Source organism: Artemia franciscana, chromosome 12 (assembly GCF_032884065.1).
Source record: "Artemia franciscana chromosome 12, ASM3288406v1, whole genome shotgun sequence".
Classification (NCBI taxonomy): Eukaryota; Metazoa; Arthropoda; class Branchiopoda; order Anostraca; family Artemiidae; genus Artemia; species Artemia franciscana.
The window spans coordinates 39,491,758-39,516,115 of record NC_088874.1 but is presented as its reverse complement, the minus strand read 5'-3'; the positions used below and the strand labels follow the sequence as shown (position 1 = coordinate 39,516,115).

The following is a 24,358-nucleotide window of genomic DNA, read 5'->3' as shown; positions in this document are numbered from 1 at the left end:
AAGGCTAAATTTTCGTATAAAATAATGAAAGACAATGTTCCCTCAATAAAAGATGAAGTTTATTATTATTTTGCCAGAAAATAAACATTTTTGTTGGTTCTATAGTCTAATGAATTAGTCCCGCTACTGATCTGGTTTAGGACCAATCTAGCCAAGATCCACTAGAGAGTATAAGTGATTCTATATTGCTAATAATTTCTATTATGCAAACCTAGTTTCTCTCACTCTTTAGGCTTTTGTCTGAGCGGCCTCGTTGCCCGCTCAGACAAAATTCATAGTGTGTAACATTAATTTCATCGAATGTTTCTATTTCTTTCATGACGTCATAAAAAGGTCATGGTCCCAAGATAATAGGATAAGGTTAAGTTTACTCCTTTTTGAACTGACTTGGGAAATATTACTTATTTAAAACTCTAAATAAATATTTGACAATTAAATATGACACCATATGTGGCCAAAAAAATATGACACATTATGAAATCTTAGATGACACAAAAAGCACATTTTCGGAAAAAATATGACGCACTCCTTAAAAGTTTCGGCAGTCCTGGTCAGATTTGGCTATAGATTTCAAATCTTTAAACATTTTCCTCCAGGTTTGACACATCTCATATTATTCCGTTATGAGATATGTCTCATATTAATTATTTAAATCTGAATTTAATGTAGAAGAAATTATTATGTTCATAAAGAGCATAAAAAAGGTATTGTATGGTATATGGTTTGCTATAAATTTTACCACACATTTTTCTTGTATTTCTACCAATCTCCTAAAAATTGATGTTTTAGAATTTCGGTAAAATTCTAGTCAATTGACTTCATGATATCTCGGAAAGGGTGCAGGTTAGGAAAATGAAACTTTCAGGGATGGTTCTACAGCCCAAAGTATGTCCAGGGAAGGTATTTTGAAGTACCCACCTCCACTCCTTCTCCCTCTAAATGGCCCTGGAATTTGCCTACCTGACAGGTCAATACCTATTGAAAATTTTGACACAACAACATTTTACCTTAATTTTCAGTTACCAGCTGCTTTTTCTCTGCCTTTAGTTTTGAAAATGCAATTCCTGTTAGGCCTATTTGAGTACAATTTTGAGCCATATCAATGTTTTTTGTTTTTTTTTGAATTTAGGAAGTGTATTTGTGTATTCCTAAAACCTTTTAAAATGGAATTGAGCAAAGTTATGAAGCTGAAAACAATTTTTTGTACTTCAATTAAGCAGAAAATCTATTACAAGGTTTCACTTTTATAACACAAATATTTTTAAAGCTCATCAAAGGTCTGGGCCATCCAGAGAAAGAAGGCATGGAGGAACTTGCTTCAAAATACCTTCCTGGGACATACTTTAGTCTTTAGATTCATCCCTGAAAATTTCATTTTCCTAACCTAAACCCTTTCTGAGATAGCAAGAAGTCAATTAATTAGAATTTTACCAGAATTTTATCCAAAATTCACATTTAAACCCATTATTATTAGGGAACTGAAAATGACTTGATTGTAAACTTGTTAAGGATATTTGCACAAAATTTCATAGCCTAAAAGTGCATTTTTCATGTATTTTGAGCAGTCTCCTAAAAATTGATCTGCTCCCTCTGTTTGAGAATGAACTTATTGCACCTTCACTTGTTAAAACATAAAAAAATTGATTGTATTAGGATTTCATTGATTTGATATATTGACATTTTTTACTAGCATTTTTTCTAAACACTAATCCTAAATTTCCTGTCTTACACACCAAGGTTTATTTTAGTCCATACTTTCCCTCTAGGTTTTGAGTATATAGCTTAATGTCTTAAAGAGTCTTCAAATACCATTATTGAAAGGGGACAAACCTTCTCATATTATTCTTGTATTAATTTCAATTTTCTATGTTTATTCTTACTTTCAGCTGAATCAACTTGTGGTTCTTTTTAATTTCTGATCACTTTTCTTATGATGCTAGAAAATTCAGCTCCCCTTCATGGAAACATCCCTCCCCCCATAGAAAATGCTTCAAAATAAAGGTCCTCCCACTTGAAATAACTCCTTCCCAAAAATATTTCCATGGAAAGTTTCATCCTCACTGAAAATCCCCCTGAAAATCTCTTGTCAATGATTCTGCTTGAAAAAATCTCCTTATTATATTTCCATTTAAAAACACTTAAATTTCTTAACATTTTACTCAAATGGTAATAGAAAAACAAAATAAGGTGGACAAAAAGATTTTCAAATACAAATCTGGTAAAATCCCACCAGTGTAAAGTTTGGTAAATTTATAGGAAACAGTATAACTGGCTTTTGTATAAAGTGAATATACCACTTGATGCCTTTTTTATGCTCTTTATGAATATAATAATGGCTTCTACAAGAAATTTAAATTTAACCACTTTTTAACTTAGCCTAACCTTTTTAAAAATAATTTTAGCACTGAGAAAATGTAGCATTATTTTTTCAATGGAAAAGATGGTGCTGAGAAAACATAGTATTACTAGCTGTTGGGGTGGTGCTTTGCACCACCCCAAGCCCCCCCTGCATGCGTAAGTTGTTATGCACCATATTAGTTATGCGCCATTGTAGTTGTGTCCCTGTGTCCCACCTGTGAATAGATATATATACAAATATATATATATATATATATATATATATATATATATATATATATATATATATATATATATATATATATATATATATATATATATATATATATATATATATGTTTTTAACTATGTAAAACATGTGAATATACAACATTCTTTGCTGTCCCATTGTCTGTGATATATATAAATAGATTGTCAGGTTTACTGACTCTTGAATATGCAACATATAATTGTCCATGGGAAAAACAATCCGTATTCAGATCTATACCTCATTATTCTAATGATTTGTCCCTGTGTCATGGTTGTCATTTATATTCCCTGTGTCCCGGTGTTCCGGTTGTCATTTGTGTCCCAGTGTCCTGGTCTGTAATTTCTATTCAAACAATCCCTGTGTCCCAGTTGTCATTTATATATCCTGCCTGTGCCCCCGGCGTCTCCGTTGTAGTTGTGTCCCAGTCATCATTTATATTCTCTGTGTCCCAGTCGTGATTTGTGTCCGGGTGTCCCAGTCTGTAATTTCTCTTTGAGGTTCCAGGTCGTCATTTATATTCCCGGTGTCCCGGTATGTAATTTCATCAGTTGACAAACATGATGTCAACTGATATAGCCTAGTTGCGGGCATTAAGTCATGGCTAATGGTGGAAAAAGCCAAGACAGATAGTCCAATTGAGTGCAAGAGGCCCAATTCTTGACCTTTACTATTAAATGTTTTAATTTTAACAATTTTTAGACCAACATTTAATAGTAAAGGTCAAGAATTGGGCCTCTTGCACTCAATTGGACTATCTGTCTTGGCTTTTTCCACCATTAGCCATGACTTGATGCCCACAACTAGGCTATTTCATTTTAATTCAAAAATTAACAGACTTCATCAAGGCCTTAAGCCTCAACCTTGATTTGAAAAAAAAACTCAATTGGACTATCTGTCTTGGCTTTTTTTACAATTAGCTATGACTTGATGCCCACAACTATTCCATTTTAATTCAAAAATCAACAGACTTAGTGGGGGCCTTCAGCCTCAACCTTGCTTTGAAAAAAAAAAAAACTCAATTGGACTATCTGTCTTGGCTTTTTTTTACAATTAGCCATGACTTGATGCCTGCAACTATTCCATTTTAATTCAAAAATCAACAAAAGAGAAGGAGAAATATTTTCAGACCTCTAATTTTATAATCATTTACATAATTTGGTTTGGATTTTTGGAAATCCATCACCAGCCTCCCTTTATTGCCCAACAAGAAAATTAACTGTAGAAAGGGTGCAAGAGCATGATTTGCTATAAAGCAGGTGTTCAAAATTGTCTTTACAAAAACACAACCTATTGAAAAAAATTGCCATCTGATGGTGATTCATGGTTGGTAACTATATTTTCTATTCACCCTAAAAATAATAGTTTATAACGAAAAGAAAATTGGTGTAATTGGTGTGAAGGTGTGCAAAGCTGTATGAGAAAACTAACAAAAAGGCTATGAAATTCTTAATTCATAACACATATCACAGCTAGGTTATTAATAAAAACTGATTGAAAAATATGAATGAAAGATGGAGAAATGCAAGAAAATTTCATTCATTGATACAGCGGCAAACAACTTAAAATTGAATTTCTAAGTAAAACAACAATAGTATTTGGAAAGAGTGTAAAAAAGGCATTGACTGGTTGCCTAGGTTCACATAACTCATAGCTCATTAATTGAAATATCTCCAAGTTAGGCCTACCCTCTTCCCCCATTTTATAATTGAGATTAATGGGAATAATTATTACCCTTCTTGAATTAGCTAGATATCACAACACTTTTTGCTCTCAAATTCTAGTTCAACTCCTTTTTTCTATCTTGGTAAATGGTTGGGTTAGGATAATTGTTGTTTTACTCAGAAATTCAATTCTAACCCCATCCAAAACCCTTATTGATTAGTCTAATATGTTCTTTTACAAATTAAATTCTATATGACACATTTTATGTTGTGTTTTTTTTTAATAACTTCTTGATAATTACTATTAGTCTTTAAACAGCAATCTAGTTAGAATTTGGTTAATTCCAGCAAAATAGCAAGAAGCAATTAAGTTTTATCTGAAGTTTAATTTTCAGCAAGAGTCTGAGTATAAAATATTACATCACTCATGAGGCTCTAAAAAGCTACTTACTTCATGTTTTACTTATTTGAAAGGCTGAAAGTTTATGTACCCACATATAAAAATCCTTTTTAGCCAAATATAAAAGAAATATCAATTTTGCTTATTAAAGCTTTAAATTCCAATAACTGTGCATCTGGAGATTATATAAACCCCCAAACACCCTGAGAAAGGGCTATAATTTATGAATTTTCTCCATTGTTTAGGCACTGCATATGATATTTGTATGTTGTGATTTTACACAACGATAGATTTTTGTGGAAACAGAAGCATAAGGGAATAAGCTTTTCAGGGAAAACTGTAGGTAAATTTATAGCAAACAGTGTTATTGATGTTAAAAGTAAAAATCACCATCTAATAGTGTCTAAGGTTAGTTTAAAGCTGAAATTTTGGATGGATAACTACCTCCCGGACAGATATGATGTTGGTAGACACCAGGATGAAAATTTGAGAAAAAATTTCCAGGAACAGTTGAATACTAAACTTGGGAGTTTAAAATTTGACAATGTGGAAGATGGATGGAATAATTTCAGAAAAACCATTTGTGAAGTTGCTGATGGTGTCTTAGGGAAGAGTGCTAAGACTGCAACTAGGAATATTAGTGAAAAAGCTTTAGGTTTAATAGAGAGTAGAAGGGGTTTGTATAAGAATTATCTGAGTGATAGGTTGTATTAAAACAAAAGGAATGTAAGGAAAGTGGAGAAAACATTAAAATATGAACTAAGGAGATGCGAAGTGGAGGCCATGGATAGAATTGCTGAGGATCTGGAAGATGCGGCTAGACGGCATAATAGTAAAATATTATATTGGCATGTTAATAAATTGAGAGGGAGTAGCCAATCCGGACTAGTCCCAGTTAAAGATAGAAATGGGGCCACAATTAGTGATAAGGAAAAAGTTAAAGAAAGATGGGTGGAATATTTTGAGAATGTGCTAAACTAAGATACACTTGCAGGAAAAGATCCACATGAAAACGAAAAGGTTTGTGGTAACTTGGATGTGAAGGAAGATTTGTTTAGTGAGGAAGAACTAGCAACAGTACTAAAAGGATAAAAATAATAAGGCTCCAGGTGCTGATAGTATGATTAATGAGTTTCTTAAATATGGTGGCTCTGAGGTTAGGAATAAGCTACTGAAAATTATTAAACATTATTTTTGAAAAAGGGGAAGTACCCAATAATTTTAGGAAAACCTTAATTAAACCACTGTATAAGAAGGGTGACAAGAGTGAGTGTCATAATTATCAAGGCATTAGTCTGGTCTCTGTAGGTAGCAAATTACATAGTAATATGATACTTTTTAATAAAGTATAAATAAGTATTATAAGTATAAGTTTTTTGGCATAGACTCTTTGAGCATCTTCATCGGCTTTTGCCATGGTAAGTTCATCAGTCATTGTAAACTTAAACATTAATAGATTTCTATGTGAACATATGTCTTAAATATCTTGAATGACGTCACCGTCAAAGCAAAAATGACGACAACTAATTTCATGACGTCAGCCGACACAGAAACATGACGTCACCTGACAACTAATTTCATGACGTCAGCCGACACAGAAACATGACGTCACCTGATCCACAGACAGACAGACAACTTATTTTTATATATATAGATATAATAAGTATAAGTATATATTTCAGGGTGCTAAAATAGGCTTGAAAATTAATGTTGAGGAGACTAAGTCACTAAGGCTAGGAATAAGTGAAGATGAACAGCTGACAGTAGGTAATGAAAAGATTGATCAGGTTGGGAGCTTCAGATACCTTGGTAGTATTATTAGTAAAGATGGTGTAAGCAGTGAAGATGTTAAAAGTAGAATAGGTAAGGCTCAGGTTTTTTGTTCACTGTTAAAAAAAGTTTGGAAGAATAGAAAGATAAGTCTGCAAACCAAGATTAGAATATTGGAAGCTACAGTGATGACAGTGGTCAAATATGGTTCTGAAGCATGGGTGCTCCAAAAAGCAGATGAAAGGAAATGGGAACTTCCTGGGAGGATGTAAAAAGGGAGGCTTTAAATAGATTAGGTTGGAGGAGGAGTGTGCGTAGCTGTGTTGGCCTCAGGCGGCTTGGTGCTGCAGTGAGTTATTAGTAGTAGCAGTAGTAGTATAACTGGCTTTTGTATAAAGTGAATATACCACTTGATGTATGCTCTTTATGAATATTGAAAACCCTGAAGGGGAAATTTATTGCACTAACTTTGAACAGTAAGGGAAATCACATTTTTGCATGGTTGGCACTGATATTTCACTGTATTTTTTCTGTTCTTTCCTTGTTGCTAGCAAAGCAGTGAAACATCATACAGTTGTTTAAGGGATCATCAAAAACCAATTTTAAATCTGATTAGTTTTTAACTTATTTTCTAAGTTTCTTTGAAATACTTGACAAGGTAGCAAGTTCTCTTTTTGGGGCCCCATTAAGGGATCAAAATGGATGTTGCCCCAGAAACAACAATTATGTTTGAAGAGAGCATAAGAAAGCACCAATTAATGCATTTACTTTCTACCTAGCTAAATAATCTGAAAAATATACATTGTCCAAATTTTATACTATCCCTTAATTTATTCATATTATCTTTTGTTCAGACAAATTTAACAGCAAATAAGAACATCAGAAGCAATAAGCCATGGAAAATTTCACAAGGGATACATAGTTTAGACCATTTAAACTGCTGTTTTACTTCATTTTGGCTATTGATTTAGTTTTGGAGATTTTTGGTTTTAAGATTGTATGAGGTCATCACAGTTTGGTACCAAGGTGTCTCAGTTGAAAAGAATTTTTACCTTTGACTTATCTTAATAACCTCCAGAATGTTGCAATCACTGTGGATTTACACAGGATTCATCCTATTGTTAGCAACTCAAGATATATTTTTAGTGTATAAGCTTTACATTGATTCTTTTTTTCCAAAAATTAATTTTAAATCATGACACAAAAATATTCTTTCCCAAACCCAGTTTGTCATATATTGCTAATCTTTCATGCCATTTCTTGTTGTTGTACTATTCATAACTGAAATAATTATTAAATCATTCAAATAGTTAACTTCTTTTTAATATCCATAGTAGTTATGTTGTTTTCCTTGGTTTTTCTCTTTTTGGGTTTTATTAACTTTTTGATTCCTTTATTAATTTTACTAGTTTTGTTTGTTTTTAAGATTTCTAATTTAAGATAAGATGTTTATTTTAAGAAATCACCATCACAACCTCCAAAGGGCCAATTTCGAGTTTCAGAGTAAAAAATATCATTAAATACTAAAACTGGCAAATAATCCCAAAACAGAAACAACAAAAAAATCAGAATAATAAAAAATATTCATCAATATATAGGGGAGAGTGGTATATGCAGGAACGGATTTTGGAAAACCTCCAAAATGGATAACTTCGAAGACCACACTGCCTTTCCATGACGAAAGTATAACAGTTCAAAATAGGGATGAAACCTCTTAATAGACAGTGAACAGATATAAAATTTTAAGATATTTCGAACACATATACAGTGTTCATCATCAGCAGTAAAACTTTTTTTTACTGCTGATGATGAGCACTGTATATGTGTTCAAAAAATCTAAAAAAATTTATAATCTGTTCACTGTCTATTAAAAGGTTTCATCCCTATTTTGAACTGTTATACTTTCCAAAATGGATGGTTAACATTGGAGTAGAAAAATGGTTCATGGCTTAAGTGAAAGCCCCAGAACTGCTGCATAAACTGTGATTTTTCCAGATTTTTCTTTATACCATTTGTCCCACTGAGTACTGGGGGAGGTATATCTTGGGAAACAAGGTGGTATACTCTGGGACATAAAGATTCCTGTATTGGTAGATAATTTTGACTATTCATTGTATAAAAACTGGATTAACTACTACTACTACTACTAATAACTCACTGCAGCACCAAGCCGCCTGAGGCCAACACAGCTACGCACGCTCCTCCTCCAACCTAATCTATTTAAAGCCTCCCTCTTTACACCCTCCCAGGAAGTTCCCATTTCCTTTAAATCCTTATTTATGACATCCTCCCAACCCAGACAAGGACGACCTGCTTTCCGTGTAGCCCCAGACGGTTGACTAAAAAGGACAATCTTCGGTAATCTGTCATCCTTCATCCGTAGAACGTGGCCTAGCCATCTCAACCTTTCTTTCATTATAGCCCCAGAAAGCGGGATTGAACCACACTTTTCGTACAACCTACTGTTTGAAATACGGTCAGTCAGCCGGGTACCCAGAACAATCCGTAGGCAATTTCTCTGGAAAACATCTAGTAAATCCCCATCTGCTTTTCGGAGTGTCCATGCTTCAGAGCCATATTTGACCACTGTCATCACTGTAGCTTCCAATATTCTAATCTTGGTTTGTAGGCTTATCTTTCTATTCTTCCAATTTTTTTTTAACTGTGAAAAAACACCCTGAGCTTTAGCTATTCTACTTTTAACATCTTCACTGCTCCCACCATCTTTACTAATAATACTACCAAGGTAACTGAAGCTCCCAACCTGATCAATCTTTTCGTTACCTAAGGTCACCTGTTCATCTTCACTTATTCCTAGCCTTAGTGACTTAGTCTTCTTAACATTAATTTTCAAGCCTATTTTAGCATCCTGAACTCGTAAAACCTCTAAAAATTCATTCATTTTGCTCACACTTTCATCTAATATGCTTAAATCATCAGCATAATCTAAGTCCAGGAGCGTTCTTCCTCCCCATTTGATTCCATGGTCTCCAATTGCCTTTCCTGTGCTCCTTAAGACGAAGTCCATCAAAATGATCCATATAAAGGGGGATAGAACACAACCCTGCTTAACTCCTGATTTAATACAAAACCAGTTGCTAACCTCATTTCCTACCTTAACCGCAGCAGTATTATTCTCGTACATAGCGCAAATCACTTTAATGTATTTTTCTGGTATACCATATAACGATAAGACCTTTGTTAACGCTGTTCTATCAACAGAATCGAAAGCTTGCTCATAATCGATAAAACTAAGGACCAAAGGTGTTTGACAACGAAGGGACTTCTCAATTATTAACCTAAGAGTGAAAACATGGTCGACACATCCTCTACCTTTTCTAAAACCGCATTGTTCTTCCCTTAAAACTTTGTCTACAGCATGTCTCAGTCTAAAAAGTATCATATTACTCAGTAATTTGCTACCTACAGAGACCAGACTAATGCCTCGATAATTACGACATTCACTCTTGTCACCTTTCTTATACAGTGGTTTAATTAAGGTTTTCCTAAAATCATTGGGTACTTCCCCTTTTTCAAAAATCATGTTCATAATCTTCAGTAGCTTATTCCTAACCTCAGAGCCACCATATTTAAGGAACTCATTAATCATACTATCAGCACCTGGGGCCTTATTATTTTTTAATCCTTCTAGTACTGTCGCTAATTCTTCCTCACTAAACAAATCTTCCTTCACATCCAAGGTATCACAAACTTTTTCATTTTCATCTATATCTTTTCCTGCAACTGTATCTCGGTTTAACACATTCTCAAAATGTTCCACCCATCTTTCTTTAACTTTTTCCTTATCACTAATTGTGGCCCCATTTCTATCTTTAACTGGGACTAGTCCGGATCGGCTACTCCCTTCCAATTTATTAACATGCCAGTATAATATTTTACTATTATGCCGTCTAGCCGCATCTTCCAGGTCCTCAGCAATTTTATCCATCGCCTCCATTTCACATCTCCTTAGTTCATATTTTAATGCTTTCTCCACTTTCTTTACATTCCTTTTGTTTTCATACGACCTATTGCTCAGATAATTCTTATACAAACCCCTTCTACTCTCTATTAAACCTAAAGCTTTTTCACTAATATTCCTAGTTGCTGTCTTAGCACTCTTCCCTAGGACACCATCAGCAACTTCACAAATTGTTTTTCTGAAATTATTCCATCCATCTTCCACATTGTCAAATTTTAAACCCTCAAGTTTAGTACTCAACTGTTCCTATCTTTGGCATAGGACTAGACTACCAGTCAGCAAACACAAAGTATGATGCTGCTCTGGAAACTGTCCTGGGTGCTGGGGTAGGAGGTGACAATTTTTTCAAAATGTTTTCCCTTGAATAAAATATTGAGTTTTCTTGGTCCAGCCACTTCCACTTTCTTAGATCTGCCATGCACATGACACTCACTCTGACACTGTTCTCTTTTTTCTATTGGACAGACCCAGGGAAATATTTTCCTTTGTAAAAAACTTTTTTTTTTAAAAACAAGAAACTTTTTAAAAAACTTTGTATAAAAACAAAATCTCCTGTAGAGACACCATCAGAGATCTTTTCCTTTTTGTCACTTTCATTTTCCAATTCACCTAGTTTCATTGAGTCATGACTATCATCATCAAAAAGCATTTTTTATCATGACTTCCTTCTGAATCCACAAATAGCTGTTTTGTTACATAGTCATTTTTTTTAGCTTTTTCAGTTCTTTCAACAGTTCCAACTTTTCCTCTAGCCCTGACACCCCATACTTTCTTATCTTTTCTTTTGGCTTCTTGTTCAATCTGTCTTTTCACAGGAGTATCAGTAAGAATCTGTGTAGAGCCTTTCTTCCTGCCTCTGCCACTCAGTACAAGCAGCTTGGCTTTAGGGTATGGCTGAACTTGTTCTAGCATCACAGGAACGGAAATGGGTTTAGAGGATTGTTCAGGCCCACTTGTACTTGGGTTTTTGGCCAGGTTATATCCAGGTTTGACTGGATCCAAAGAATCAGGTTCAGGTCTGTCAGTTACAGCAGAGGTTAGAAAATCCTTTTCTGTAAAGGTGCCTGGCTTGTAAGACTGTATTCCTGTCTTCTCGAAGCCCTTCATTATGTTGTTTGGTGTGAAAGATATGGAGAGGCTTTCGCCAACATGAGATACAATCTTGTATACTCTCATGGTGTTCCTTGGGTTGGATAGCATCCAGTTGTCTATAGCCTTGTTGTAATAGTAATGGTAGAAATACATTTCTGAAGTTATTAAGAAATCATGTTGATAGTCTCCCATAATATTTTTCGTTGTGAGTGTTGAAGTTTGATTTTCGTAAGAAGTGCACATTAGTTTAAGCCAAAGTAATTTATTTTGTTTGTTATTTCTTTTGTTTATGTTTTTTTTTGTGATATAACCATGCGCTTAAGTATGCCATTAGGCATTTGCACTGTTTGTTTACATGGTTTAATTCTTGTTGTAAATAAACATGTATCTATCTATCCCAGTACATACCTTGCAACCTTTACTTGCAAATTGTGTCCATTTTTTTAATGTTGCATATTTGTCCACCAGATGACGTGGCATGATGTTTTAGCTTTCATGTGATATCTTATGCACATAATTTTTGCAAACCGTTACAAAATAAAGCACAAAAAACTATTGCCCAAATATTTTTTGGGGGTTATAGCCAAAACTTTGAAGTTGATAAAACTGTCATGTCTGCCATTGAATGAACTATACTAAATGGCTTTATTGGAATTTTTCAAGAACGCTAGATGGCAGATAAGTACCATGTCCCACCTTATACCCCATCCCTGCATATACCACTTATCCCTTGTTTAGCTAGAACTTGTTATGACAAGTGACTTTTTCTCTTATTCTGGACCAAATATTGCTGGCTATTGACTTATTGTTTGACCAAGCATTCAATAAATGGTTTTTCATTCTGTGTTATTATATACTAATGTATTCATTAGCCTGTAAACGGGAGGGGTTTGGCTTATTTCTAATATTCTACAAGATTTTTGCTGCAATATTAATGAGGATTAAACTATCCCATTTATCTGGTATTTGGAGGCTGCTTAACAATACAGTTTCTCCTATACCTTCAAAAGCATACATACATCAGTGACTATCCTCCAATTTTCACTCAAAGTTGCTGCTGAAAAGATGTCCTTCCATTCTAGTATGTTGCCATTTATAAGACTATTTCTATTGTGGTTTGTCGCCATGAAAATAGAATTCTCGATAGATTGACCTTGGGTGGGGAATTTCTATAATTTTTATGCTTTTATCTCCCTGCTAGTTTCTATGTTTTGCGCTTGTTCATCTCCTTTTGAAGATATGATACCTATGGTATGGTAATTACCATACCATATAATTATTTCGTATAGTATCATATGATAAATAATTGATTCTTTAGATTCTAGAGATTTCTAAATGCCTGGAACAACCTATAGAGACTGAGCGTATATTTGGGTCAATTGGCAAACTATGGAAACACCCATGCTGCTGGGCATCACTTCTGTTAAGCAAGGTAATTGGTACTATTTCTAGTTGAGCCAATTTGCTACTTGTTTGTGCTGCTTTTTTTTACTTATTTCTCCTACTTTAACTTAAAAAATAGAATAAAAACTATAAAACATAACTGTTATTAATGAAAATGAACTCTTTGCAAAAAAAGTTTTTAAAATTAAATCTGGCCATCAATCCTTTACGCATTTTGATTAACCATTATCCTTAAATTAAGTTTATAACCCATTTTGTTTAACCTAGGCAGAAATTTTAGAAGCAAATAAAAACAGCAAAAGTGTCTGAAAGTACGTCTAGCACCTCAGCTTTTACCAAACCTTTCCTATCTCTTCATTATCAAGCTTGTCTCTATGAAAAGACACATTTTCCCCAAGCTCATGCCTTTATATTCTTAAATATCAAGGGATTATAGATACTAATCATACTTTTGATAACGCACATGCTAGGTTTTACTATAGATTTTCTCTATATGGGAGAGGGGTGGGGTTCTCTCCTATACAAAAATAGTTAGTTTTAGTTTAAAGACATTATGTAGTTTTTTCATACAAATACTCCTAATAATGTACTTTTCTTATAAAAAAAATTAAGGTATTACATCGAAAATAAAATTTCTCCTTTTCAAATAAAATAAACAATAGTAACAGACTTGTTTCCCCTGGCTCTTTACACATCGTTTCTTTAATAATTGATTGGATATCTTAGGATTTTGATTTACCAATCTTTTAGCTGTGGCACAGTATTTACTTAATAAGGGCATTAAAGATCGCTATTGCCATTCAAATAAGTTTTTTCCCTGGAAAAAGGCAGGACATCATTTTTGCAACCGTTGCAAAAATATAATTTTTCCTGTTATTCAAGTTGGGACCTCCAGGTTACCAGTTTAGGGTTTTTACGGAAACATTTCCAATAATTTGACTTTATTTTGATTTGACTCTAGAGGGTTATCAGACCACCTAGAGGTCTTAACTTATTAACTTAAGTTATTTAGTTATATATTAACTTAAGTTAATTAAAAATTAACTTAAGTAATTACAAAACATCATTCCATTTAAACTGAATACTAGTTGGGATTTTGGAATAAGCATGTAAAGGAATATGGTATTCACTGTACAGTTTTGTAGGAAACGCACTTTGAAATTATGCATATTTGATGAGGCTTGCTCTTAACTTGATTTCAGTACTACGTATGTATACTACAACGAACTTTTCATATACTTTTGTCTTATCCTTTTTTTCTTTACCTTTGCCATTTCTTTTTTACTTTTATCTCATCCTTTTCCCCTTCTTATTATTGAACAGGATAAGTTGACAGTACTTTATTGGGTTTAGGTGAATCGATTTGGGATGGTATTTCAAAACAAAGTAGTACAAATTTAAGTAGCTTATTTTACATCTTTATTATTACGTCTTGGCCAAATACACGCGTGATACATGTGTTCAGAAATGTACCCAGGGGAAAGGCTGCAGAACCTGAAATGTTATTTGCAACAATCTTATTCTGTTGATGTTTTGTTTGATGTCTATAATGTATTATTAATAACGTCTTGAGCTGCCATTTGTTATTCTATGGACATTGTTCTGGTTTCCAGGTGGTTTGATTGATATTTGGTGAACATGTAAAGGGACACTTGTATTCAAGAATATATTTGTTGATATACCAGTAAACCATATGATATCCTACAAAATTAACAAACTTTTGAAGGCAAGTGCCAACATCAATATTCAATAAAAAACTAGGGGGAAAATTTGAAAAAATAAATTTGGCAATTTTGCTTGTTACAATTCTTGCTTAACTTCGCTTCACGAATTAAAACAACCCCAATTTGAGCTAAATTGAACTCATACAAGCATAGGCCAAAATTTTTACAGGAAATCCAAATTCAGTTGGGGCTCAATGGATTTTGCAAGTTATTGTCCCTTCCCCAATGTTCTTGGACACTTGAAAAATTAAACACTAATGAGTTGGTAAAATCGTGATGCAAAGTGCCATAATTTTTCCTATCCACCAAATTTTTGGGGGGGAGGGGAGGGACTGCAATTGTAGTTCATGGTTCTGACGAAGGCGAGATCAGTTGTGTAGTTTTATTTCTATTCGATGTTAACTCTTTTTCAGGGTGTTTTTAAAAATTCAAAAAAAACTTAAAAATTACTGTGCTGCTAAATTTGCTGCTCTTTTTTGTTATTGTCAACTGTTGTTGTTATTGCTAAAATTTGATCAACAACCCAGCTGAATCTTTCACACCGTATAGGATTTTGCTCTACTTAAGGCTGGTAAAAAGGCACATTTTCGGTAAAAACAGTAAAGCAATACAGGGCTGAATTGAAGTTACCCTTTACCAAGTTACCTAGTAACTTAAAAAGTTACCCTCGTTGCCAACTGAAAAAAGTTCAGCATTGAGATACCTAGGAATCACAAAATCAAAACTTACCTATAATCCCTGCATTAATCTACGTTGTGTATCAATATTTTGGATTGCAATGATATTAATGGGACGAGGGACTACTTTTGGCTTTATAAGAAGTAAATTTGGGGTAAAGATTACTCTTAGTTATTATTATAAAATTACCGTAAAATAAAATTCGATGATTAAAATATTTTAAAATGTCGAGTAATGGAAGAAAGCTTTTACAATTATATTAACTGAGCCAGGGAGTACTTTTGGCTTGATACTTAGCCCAAAAACTTTATGATATCCTTATGAACTAAGAACATAAGTAAATTAGGGATAAAGATTAACCTTAGTTAAAAAAAATGAAAGAAAAGACAACTAGACCATACCACCTTTACTCCAACCTAGTGATCCGGTGGACGGTGCTTATATAGGCTGTGAATAGTTGGAGCTACAAAGGGACCTCGGGTCATGGGACCGCAACATTTTTTAACATATTCAATGGTCGGCTATCGACTGAACTTAGTGCTTGACAATAGTAAAAGTTATATCGCTGTATCTGACGAACAGCTATATAAACATTCTTTGGTATTCTAAATGTTTTGTGACTTGTCAACTTATTTTGTATTGAGCTTTCTATTGAATTTTTACTCTGATTTTTGTAGAAGCCCTTGAAAATAGTAAAAGTTGTATCGCTGTATCTAACGAACAGCTATATAAACATTCTTTGCCATTCTAAATGTTTTATGACTTGTCAACTTATTTTTTATTGAGCTTTCTATTGAATTTTTACTCTGATTTTTGTAGAAGCCCAAGATACATCTTCAAACGAGGATAAAGATGCTTACGGAAGCACACAGCCTATGCTGTTAATGAAACATGAAGCCAAACCTTTTGCTATTTCTCCTGGAATCTCTGGAAATTGTCAACATAATGCTAACCATGTTAAACTGGAGCCAAACATTGACGGGGATGAAGGTATGCTTTAGATATCTTGATATTATGTATTTTTGCGCGTCCAAAATATGAAGGTGTATGTTAAACTTCCATTGAAATTGTAGTTGCGTATGAGAAATAATAATCCCAGATTGTTTAAATTATCAAAGCATAACATTTTGTAACCTAGTTAAACTCATTAAAAGTACTGCAAACTTAATTAATTTGACTTTTTTCTTGCTTTTGAAACTCATTAGAAATCTTACAATTTTTAAATATTGATTTAGCTATACATAATAAAATTAATACGTTTTTTACGGCATATGTGCTTTAATAATAGGCCAGTGTAAAAACTCTGTACCGTAATTATTCTCATATACTTTCGCCTGATTTTAATGCAACACTGTCTCCAAAAAAGTGGATAATTTACATGTGCTCCATCCTAAGGGTTGACTTTAAAATCTGTCTATATGCTCACGAGGTCTGTAGATTTCAAAAAAGGTCTTTGAATTTTCTGGAATATTTTCACTGATTATTGGATGATCTTAACGATATTTTATAAATACCAGCAAGCTCATAACAATCACCATTATGCTTGTAATAATGGCATCTTTTTAGGACCATTAAATAAAAAAGTTTTTTTCAACTGAAAGTAAGGTTCAATATTAAAACGGACTGGAATTATTGCGTATATCAAAGTCCTTTTTTGGATTTATTGAATCTCAGAGCTCGCTTTGAACTTGTATTAGTTCAGTGTCTTGAAATTTGATTAATTCAGTCACCGTAAGTACTTATAGAAGTATGTCAATAAGTGAAATAACCAATTGTTGCTATTTCCCGCTCGACTGATCCTCTCTGGACTCTGATCTTATGGATAGCTGTTGTGCACACAAGGTATAGCATCAGTGACAGAAGATAAAATTTTTATATGCTTTAGTAAGGAATCCCTTTGAGAAATGATAGATCTGTGTAAAATAATTTTTTAATAGATGTTGCAGAGAAACGTAGTGGAACCCGCCAGGGTTCCACTCTAGTCTTCCATTTTGAGGTGTTGATAGGCGTTTTTCTTGATCCTTGATCCTCCTTTCTTGTCTTGATCCTTGAAAGGTCTCTAGTTGACCGCACCAGCATGTTCAATGGATGGGATTAAAATCTGAATTTAGAAATTTTGCCCTCCTGCCCAAGCTCATTGGCCATCTGCTCATCCAACTGTCTTCTTCTGTCCTGTTTATTGTTATAAACTTACCAGAAGGACTAAAAACAAGCTTGTAGGGCTGGTACTTGTAAGAGAACTGCTTGTATGGATAAGCGTGTTGACATACAAATTTCAATAAGCGTAAGGACATACAGGTTATCAAAAGAACATATCAGCAGTTTCATAACAATGGCTACTATTAAAACTACGCTTAAGGGTGTGAAGGTAAAATTTTCTGTGTAAAGCTGTATTTGGATTAGATCTTGCGGAGAAACGTAGAAGAATCCATCAAGCTTTTGCTTTTTTGGGTGACATTGTTGATTTGCTTTAAATATGATTAATAACCAATGAAAGTTTGGCAAAATTTGCTATTCTTAATCTATCTAATGTGCTGTTAATACCTAATGAGTCAAATACTATTATAGTCTTTGAATGACACTGTTAGAATGCTAAACTTTCTTGTGGAAAAGCAAGAAACGGCAAGCACTGTTCCTCTTGTCCCGGTTATTCTTACAAACTTACCGGTAGGCCTAAATCAAGCTTGTAAGGCTAGTAGGGCTTGTAGGGCTTGTGGGCTTTCAGGTCAAGTTGTGGCAGATTTTGAACTAACCAGAAGACATGATGTGTATACTTTTAATAGTGCTTTTACGGTTGCTGTAACTATTGACGCTAAAAGCATTAAATTGAAACTGTTAGGGCACATTTTGGGGGGAGAGAGAGAGAAAGAGATAGAGGGAGAGAGAGAGAGAGAGGACTAGTCTTCACTAGTTTGTGGAAGACAAAGGGGAGAAATGGTCATGACTAAGAACTTATTAACAAGAAATAACCCTCTTAACTTATATACCTTACCTTAAACATTAAATTGAAGCTGGTTCGGGTAGTTGTGATCGGTGGCTCTTATTGGCAAGGGCGGATTTTCCGAATGGCTGAATAAGGTGTTCAAGCCGGACTTTAAGTGAAGATAAATTTAATTTAGCGAGGGCTTGATCATAGGGTATGTCGTGGTTTTGGAGTATAATCCTTGCTGCTCTTTTCTGGACGGACTATGTCGCGTAATTAGTATGCTGTGCGGATAGCAGATGGACCCCACACCGGGCACGCGTACTCGAGCGACGGGTGAACATAGAACATGTATGCATGGAGAAGACTTTCAGTATCACACCCAAAACGCCTCATTTTGGTAAGGGTCTGAAGGCTTGCATTAGCCTTGTGGATGGTTAAATTACTATGGGCACTGAAACTACAGTAATTATAATGACATTCTAGCAATTTTATATCCAGTATCATTGCTAGCAATATCGTTGAAATTTCAAACGAGCTAATTTGATGGCAAATTATAAGTTCTAGTGTCTGTTTCAAGATTCAAAAGTTATTGGAGGGCATTAAAGTTTCATCCTTAGCCTATAATTTCTTAGGCACTTCCTATAAAAATTTCGAGACAGTCGTTTTGTTCCGCGTAGCTGAGCGTTTCATTTATTATATCTCTTGTTTTTTTGCGCTGGTCAACCCCCCACAGTCAATTTGTTTGCCTATTGTGTTTAAAAAACTAATTATGTTTTAAAATTAAATCAAAGCTCGTTGTATTTGTGCTGGTTGCCAGTAAGAAATCTCATTGATATAAAAATCTCAGAACAACTGAGGGTGTTCAGTTCAAACGTTCTTGGCTACTTTTATTATTGTTTTGCTCTTAAAATTTAACCAAATCAAAAGATTGTAAGTGTGTCCAGGCTGTCAAAGAGCATAGTACATGGTATATGTAGTTAAAAATTTTGATAAAGTCTTTCTGCTTACAAATAGTAGGCCCAACTAAAAAAAAAAACCAAAACGATTTAAATTGTTACTTTCTTTTTTGTGAAAGAAATTTTTTCAATGTTGAAAGAACAGAAACTAAATTCAAAAACTATTTTCGCAAAATAAGTTTTTCAAGGAATAGTAAAAAACTCCATTAAACCAAAATTGAACAAAAATAAATTTATCTACCATGCATTAGACTACCACAAATCAGTATTAATAAACATATGATATCCAAAACGAACATAAATTACATAAATCATAAATCTCCTGCATTTCAGTTTTTTGAAAACCGGTGTAAGAAAATATCCGAATTTCTCATGTATCGAAAAAGGGCAAAAATAAATTAAAATGAAAGTTATTTTGAGGGATAGCTTCGATATCCCTTTGATAGCTCTGATATCCTCAAATTCCTTGAATTTAACATTTATTATCTGAGTCAGCTCTGGTGGTACAAGCGAAATGTCGAATTATCTGCCAAAAACATCAATTAAAATTGATTATTCCAAAAACCCCAAGGTCCCACACTCCTCAGAGTGCTTAACCCCTTTCAAATGCTTCTTGATGTGTTTTGTTCATTACTTTCTTGTGGAGGGCCTGTCACATTCAAACTAGCGCATAAACTGATGCATAGATTAGTGCAGACTTCGACTCTCTTGAACGAGCTGTCTTATATATTCTAATGGAAGTCCAAATCACATATTGGTTCTTACTTGTCGCGCGAAATATGAGCCATATGTGAATAAATGAGGGAGATGTCTAAAAAGTATGTGCTTTGCTCCTTTTTTAGGGGGGGGGGGCGAGTGGGGCTGGCCCTGTGTAAAAGGAAAACAAAATTATTTCGGTGATTTTACTAGCATTGTTCATGAGCTAACTTTTAATTGTTATTTTGAAATTGAGAAGGGAGTTCACTAGTCCTCTTGAGTCTCACCCTAGAGACAGCTGCTTTGGTAATGTAACGAGTCGTTAGTAGCATTAAAAGTAAATACAAAGTTATTTGAACAAAATTACGACAATATTGTGGTACTCGAAGCAGGAGCGCAAATATGAACCCAAGACACCTCGATTGCGGTGGGGCGACGGGTTTCAGTTCTTCAAAAATATTAAAAATTTATAACTGAAGATGAATCAAATTGCCTTTTTATTTTTGTATTTAGTATTATCAAAATTGTTGCATATTGCACACTGGATATTTTACAGTTGCTATGTTATACGTCGGTGCAGTTCTTTGATTCGGGTTTTTCTTTTTTTTCATTTTTATCAACAAGTATAATTAATTTTATTTGCCTTTTGACCACCGGAAACGCCTCTATTTTTCACAAAAAAATTCATTCATTTGTGATCCTATCCAAGGAAGGAAGTCACACTTTTCCTACCTACCACATGCCACCTAAGATGTCCACCTTCGATATGTTTACTATATTAATTATAAGGCGGCCTTTGCAACGTTTATTGTGACTAATGGTATTTTATTATATTATTTTGCTGACCCAATTTGATTAACTGGGCTCTTAAGTGATGCTTCATTTCATGCTCGAAATATACAAATGTTCTTGACTGAATTTTACACCAGCTCTGCCATTATTTAAACTGCACCCAGCTAGTTTTCAGGTCCCACTTATCTGCGTGCTCTGTGGTTGTTCGTGACGAATTTTGGCAGTATGTTCCTTTTTTTGTCTTTTTTCCAAGCTTTGTTTTTTTTTTTTCGATTGTTTCCTTCGAAAAATAATTGGTTGACCATCAAAACTTACTTTTGAAGAAACTATATTAATTAAAAAAGTAAGGGGCTAATGTAGTTTATGTATATTACAGTACAACTCTGTCTTTTTAGACAAACTCACTATCAAGTTAATGCCACCTGACTTCCGAATTATTGATTAAAGACAGGAATCTAGAATTCGATCTGTTGTAAGAATAGTGCCTCAAATTGACTTTTATAAAATAAATAACAAAGTAAGATTTATTAAAGGTGTTTTTATGATAACTGTACAAGGCTAAAAATGTTAAAAGCTGAGTTGTGTGCTAAATCGAAAGATGTAAAAGAAAAAAATACAAATGTTTTGATTTTCTGAGAATTTTACATTATTTCAGTTCTTCTTCTTGCAGCATCTTCTGTTAATGATATGAGTGAACAAGAACGTGGATTAATTAGTATGCCAGGTCTTTCAAGTCTATGTTTAAAAAAAGAAATGAATTCAAATTGTCAAATTGAGATGGCGAGTCACATTTATCTAATTGAAGAAAATGATGTTGGAAAACAAGAGGCTTCTCATGCTCTAAAAGATCCTTTCGAATGTGACATAGGTAATAAATGCTTTACTACAAGTGTTGATGTACGTAATCATGAAAGAACTCATACTGGAGAAAAACCGTTTGAATGCGATATTTGTCAGAAAACATTCCGCCGAAAAGACCGTCTATTTATCCATCAAAGAATTCATACAGGAGAAAAACCTTTCAAATGTGTTGTATGTGAGAAACATTTTACTACAAGCACCATTTTATCTTATCATCAGAGAACTCATACTGGGGAAAAACCTTTCAAATGTGATGTATGTGAGAAAAATTTTACTAAAAGTACCAGTTTATTTTATCATCAGAGAACTCATACCGGGGAAAAACCTTTCAAATGTGATGTATGTGAGAAATGTTTTACTGCAAATAGTTGTTTATCTCGTCATCAAAGAACTCATACTGGAGAAAAACCTTTTGAATGTGATATTTGTAAGAAAAGTTTTACTACAAGATCCAATTTATCTACTCATCAAAGAACTCATACTGGAGAAAAACCTTTTGTATGTGGTGTTTGTAAGAAATCTTTTACTACAAGTTCCAATTTATCTAATCATAAAAGAATTCATACTGGAGAAAAACCTTTCAAATGTGACGTATGTGAGAAACATTTTACTATAAGTGCCAGTTTATCTCGTCATCAGAGAACTCATACAAAGGGAAAAACCTTTTGAATGTGGTATTTGCAAGAAATGTTTTACTTCAAGTTCCGGTTTATATACTCATGAAAGAACTCATATGAGAGAAAAACGTTTTGCATGTGATATTTGTAAGAAACTTTACTACAAAAGGTAATTTGTCCAGTCATAAAAAAAAACTCACACAAGAAAAAACCTTTCGAATGTGATTGATAGAAGAAATGTTTTAGTTCAATATCCGGCTTGTGTAATCATCAAACAACTCATACTGGAGAAAAACCTTTTGAATGTGGTATTTGTAAGAAACGTTTTATTTCAAGTTCTAATTTATCTATTCATCAAAGAACACATTACTGACAAAAATCTTTAAAATGAAAAGTATGGAAGAAATGTTATAGATCAAGAAATGGTTTATCTAATCATCAAATAATTCATGTTGGTGGAAAACAGGAAAACCTTTCGATTTTTATATGTATAACAAGTGTTCAACTTAAAGTTACGATCTAAATCGTCATAAAAGAATACATACAAGAGAAAAACCTTTTGGATATGATATATGAAAGAAATCTTGGTCCTTAATTTACGACATTTCGTCATTAAAGATTTTTTACAAAGAATTGAATTTGACAGGTTGCCCAACACTAGATGCTCATGCCTATAAACTATGTTCTCTGAATTGTCTTCTTTTCCCCTTTTGTTCTTATCTGAAATGTTGTTTTTCTTTTCAATTTAATTCCAGTCCTCTTCTTTTCACCTTTTAAAAATATTTTTTATATTGTCTTTGTGTTTTTGTTTGACTTTTATCTTATGTAATACAAGAAATACGTCTGATTCTTAATAAATGTGGATCTACTTCGTAAATGAATCTTGCTGCACCTGGAAAATGTCATTGGTAGCCTCCTGAAGTTTCTATTATTGTTGAAGGCTTTGGTTTTATTAAATATCAAGTCACTATGTTACCTTAGAACTTTATTATTCCTAAAAGTTGGAGAGGGGGCGTATATATATGTATTAAATCAAGCTCTTTTTTCTCTTCTTGCACTTTCCGTTTTAATTTTTTCTAGCTTGGGCATGCATATTTACCATAACTTTTAATGTTTAAATTTTGATGGAGCAGGGTAGTGGGGTAAAGGAATTTCTTTTTGGACCGTACTCAATGAGTTTCAAGATATCTAGCTGTTTGGATAAAATAGTGTGACTATACTAAGCTTTGGAGAAAAAAAACTGATGACTGTTCGCCTGTTCCATATCTCATACGAAATCATTTGTTTAGAGTTGCAGATTTGACGCTTGACATGCGTGGTTTTGTATTCCATATGAAAGTTCCAGGGAGATTTAATGCATATCTTCAAACAGAAGGATGATGGAGGGGTATTGGGCTGACTCAATACTAATATATTACCAACAAATATGTTTCAATAGAAATACTACGCTTAACATTTGTTGTTATTTAATATGTGGTTTCCCTCTTAACGTTTGGTGTTTTGTGTAGAATATGTAAGTTCCAGCAAGATTCAATGTGTAAGAGACGTGCTGCAATGCATAGGAAGATTCAAAGTGTAATTGACATTCTCTTCCAGGGGTTCTCCTGGACAGAGTTACGTAAATGCTAATTTTGTATGCTCAACTTGTTGGAGGGTTTGTTTAGGGTCTTCTATATGGCTATGGTGAGGGCCGAATACAGATTGTGATCCATGCAATGTCCAACCTAACGCGTGATACGCCAATCATAAGTTTTTCTTTCGTAATAAGAAAAAGTGTCCTTAAAAGCCGAATAAGCCAATATAAAACAGTGTTCTTGGGGATACATCATACTGTCATAACAAACAAAAAAATACACTTCCAAAAAATAACATCACAAAAAAAAGTTAACTTTTCTTTTATTAATCTCTTCATTAATATGTTTGCTAACCTGAAAGATTGTGCTAACCTGAAAGATTGTCCGTTTTAAAGTTGTCTTCTCTTGGTCATTTCTGTGAAATATTCTGTCTAACTACCTTTAACTGATAATATTGCGCCCAAATATTTAAATCTTTAGCAAAGTGAGAGAGGCATTGGGTACAAATTCCTTAAGTCATATTTTAATAAATTTTGGGGGTTTATTTCATATTTCAGCTTTAATGAAAATACGGTATCAAAAGCAGGCCCACAGTTGAAAAACTAGTAATATAGAGG

General features: G+C 33.7%; 1 protein-coding gene across 2 annotated transcripts; it reads left to right on the top strand.

Annotated features, from left to right (window-relative positions):
- The first annotated feature begins 541 nt into the window (after positions 1–541).
- LOC136034108 (zinc finger protein 239-like) lies at positions 542–24,101 on the top strand. Of its 2 annotated transcripts, none has more exons than XM_065715250.1 (4): positions 542–596; positions 12,832–12,945; positions 16,139–16,309; positions 21,360–24,101. In XM_065715250.1, exons 2-4 carry the CDS (start codon positions 12,903–12,905, stop codon positions 22,217–22,219), a joined length of 1,074 nt encoding a protein of 357 aa, XP_065571322.1. In that variant the 5' UTR covers positions 542–596; positions 12,832–12,902; the 3' UTR covers positions 22,220–24,101. The 2 variants fall into 2 exon arrangements, with proteins under 2 accessions (XP_065571322.1, XP_065571321.1); XM_065715249.1 differs by having other exon boundaries at positions 569–704.
- The last annotated feature ends 257 nt before the right edge of the window (positions 24,102–24,358 follow it).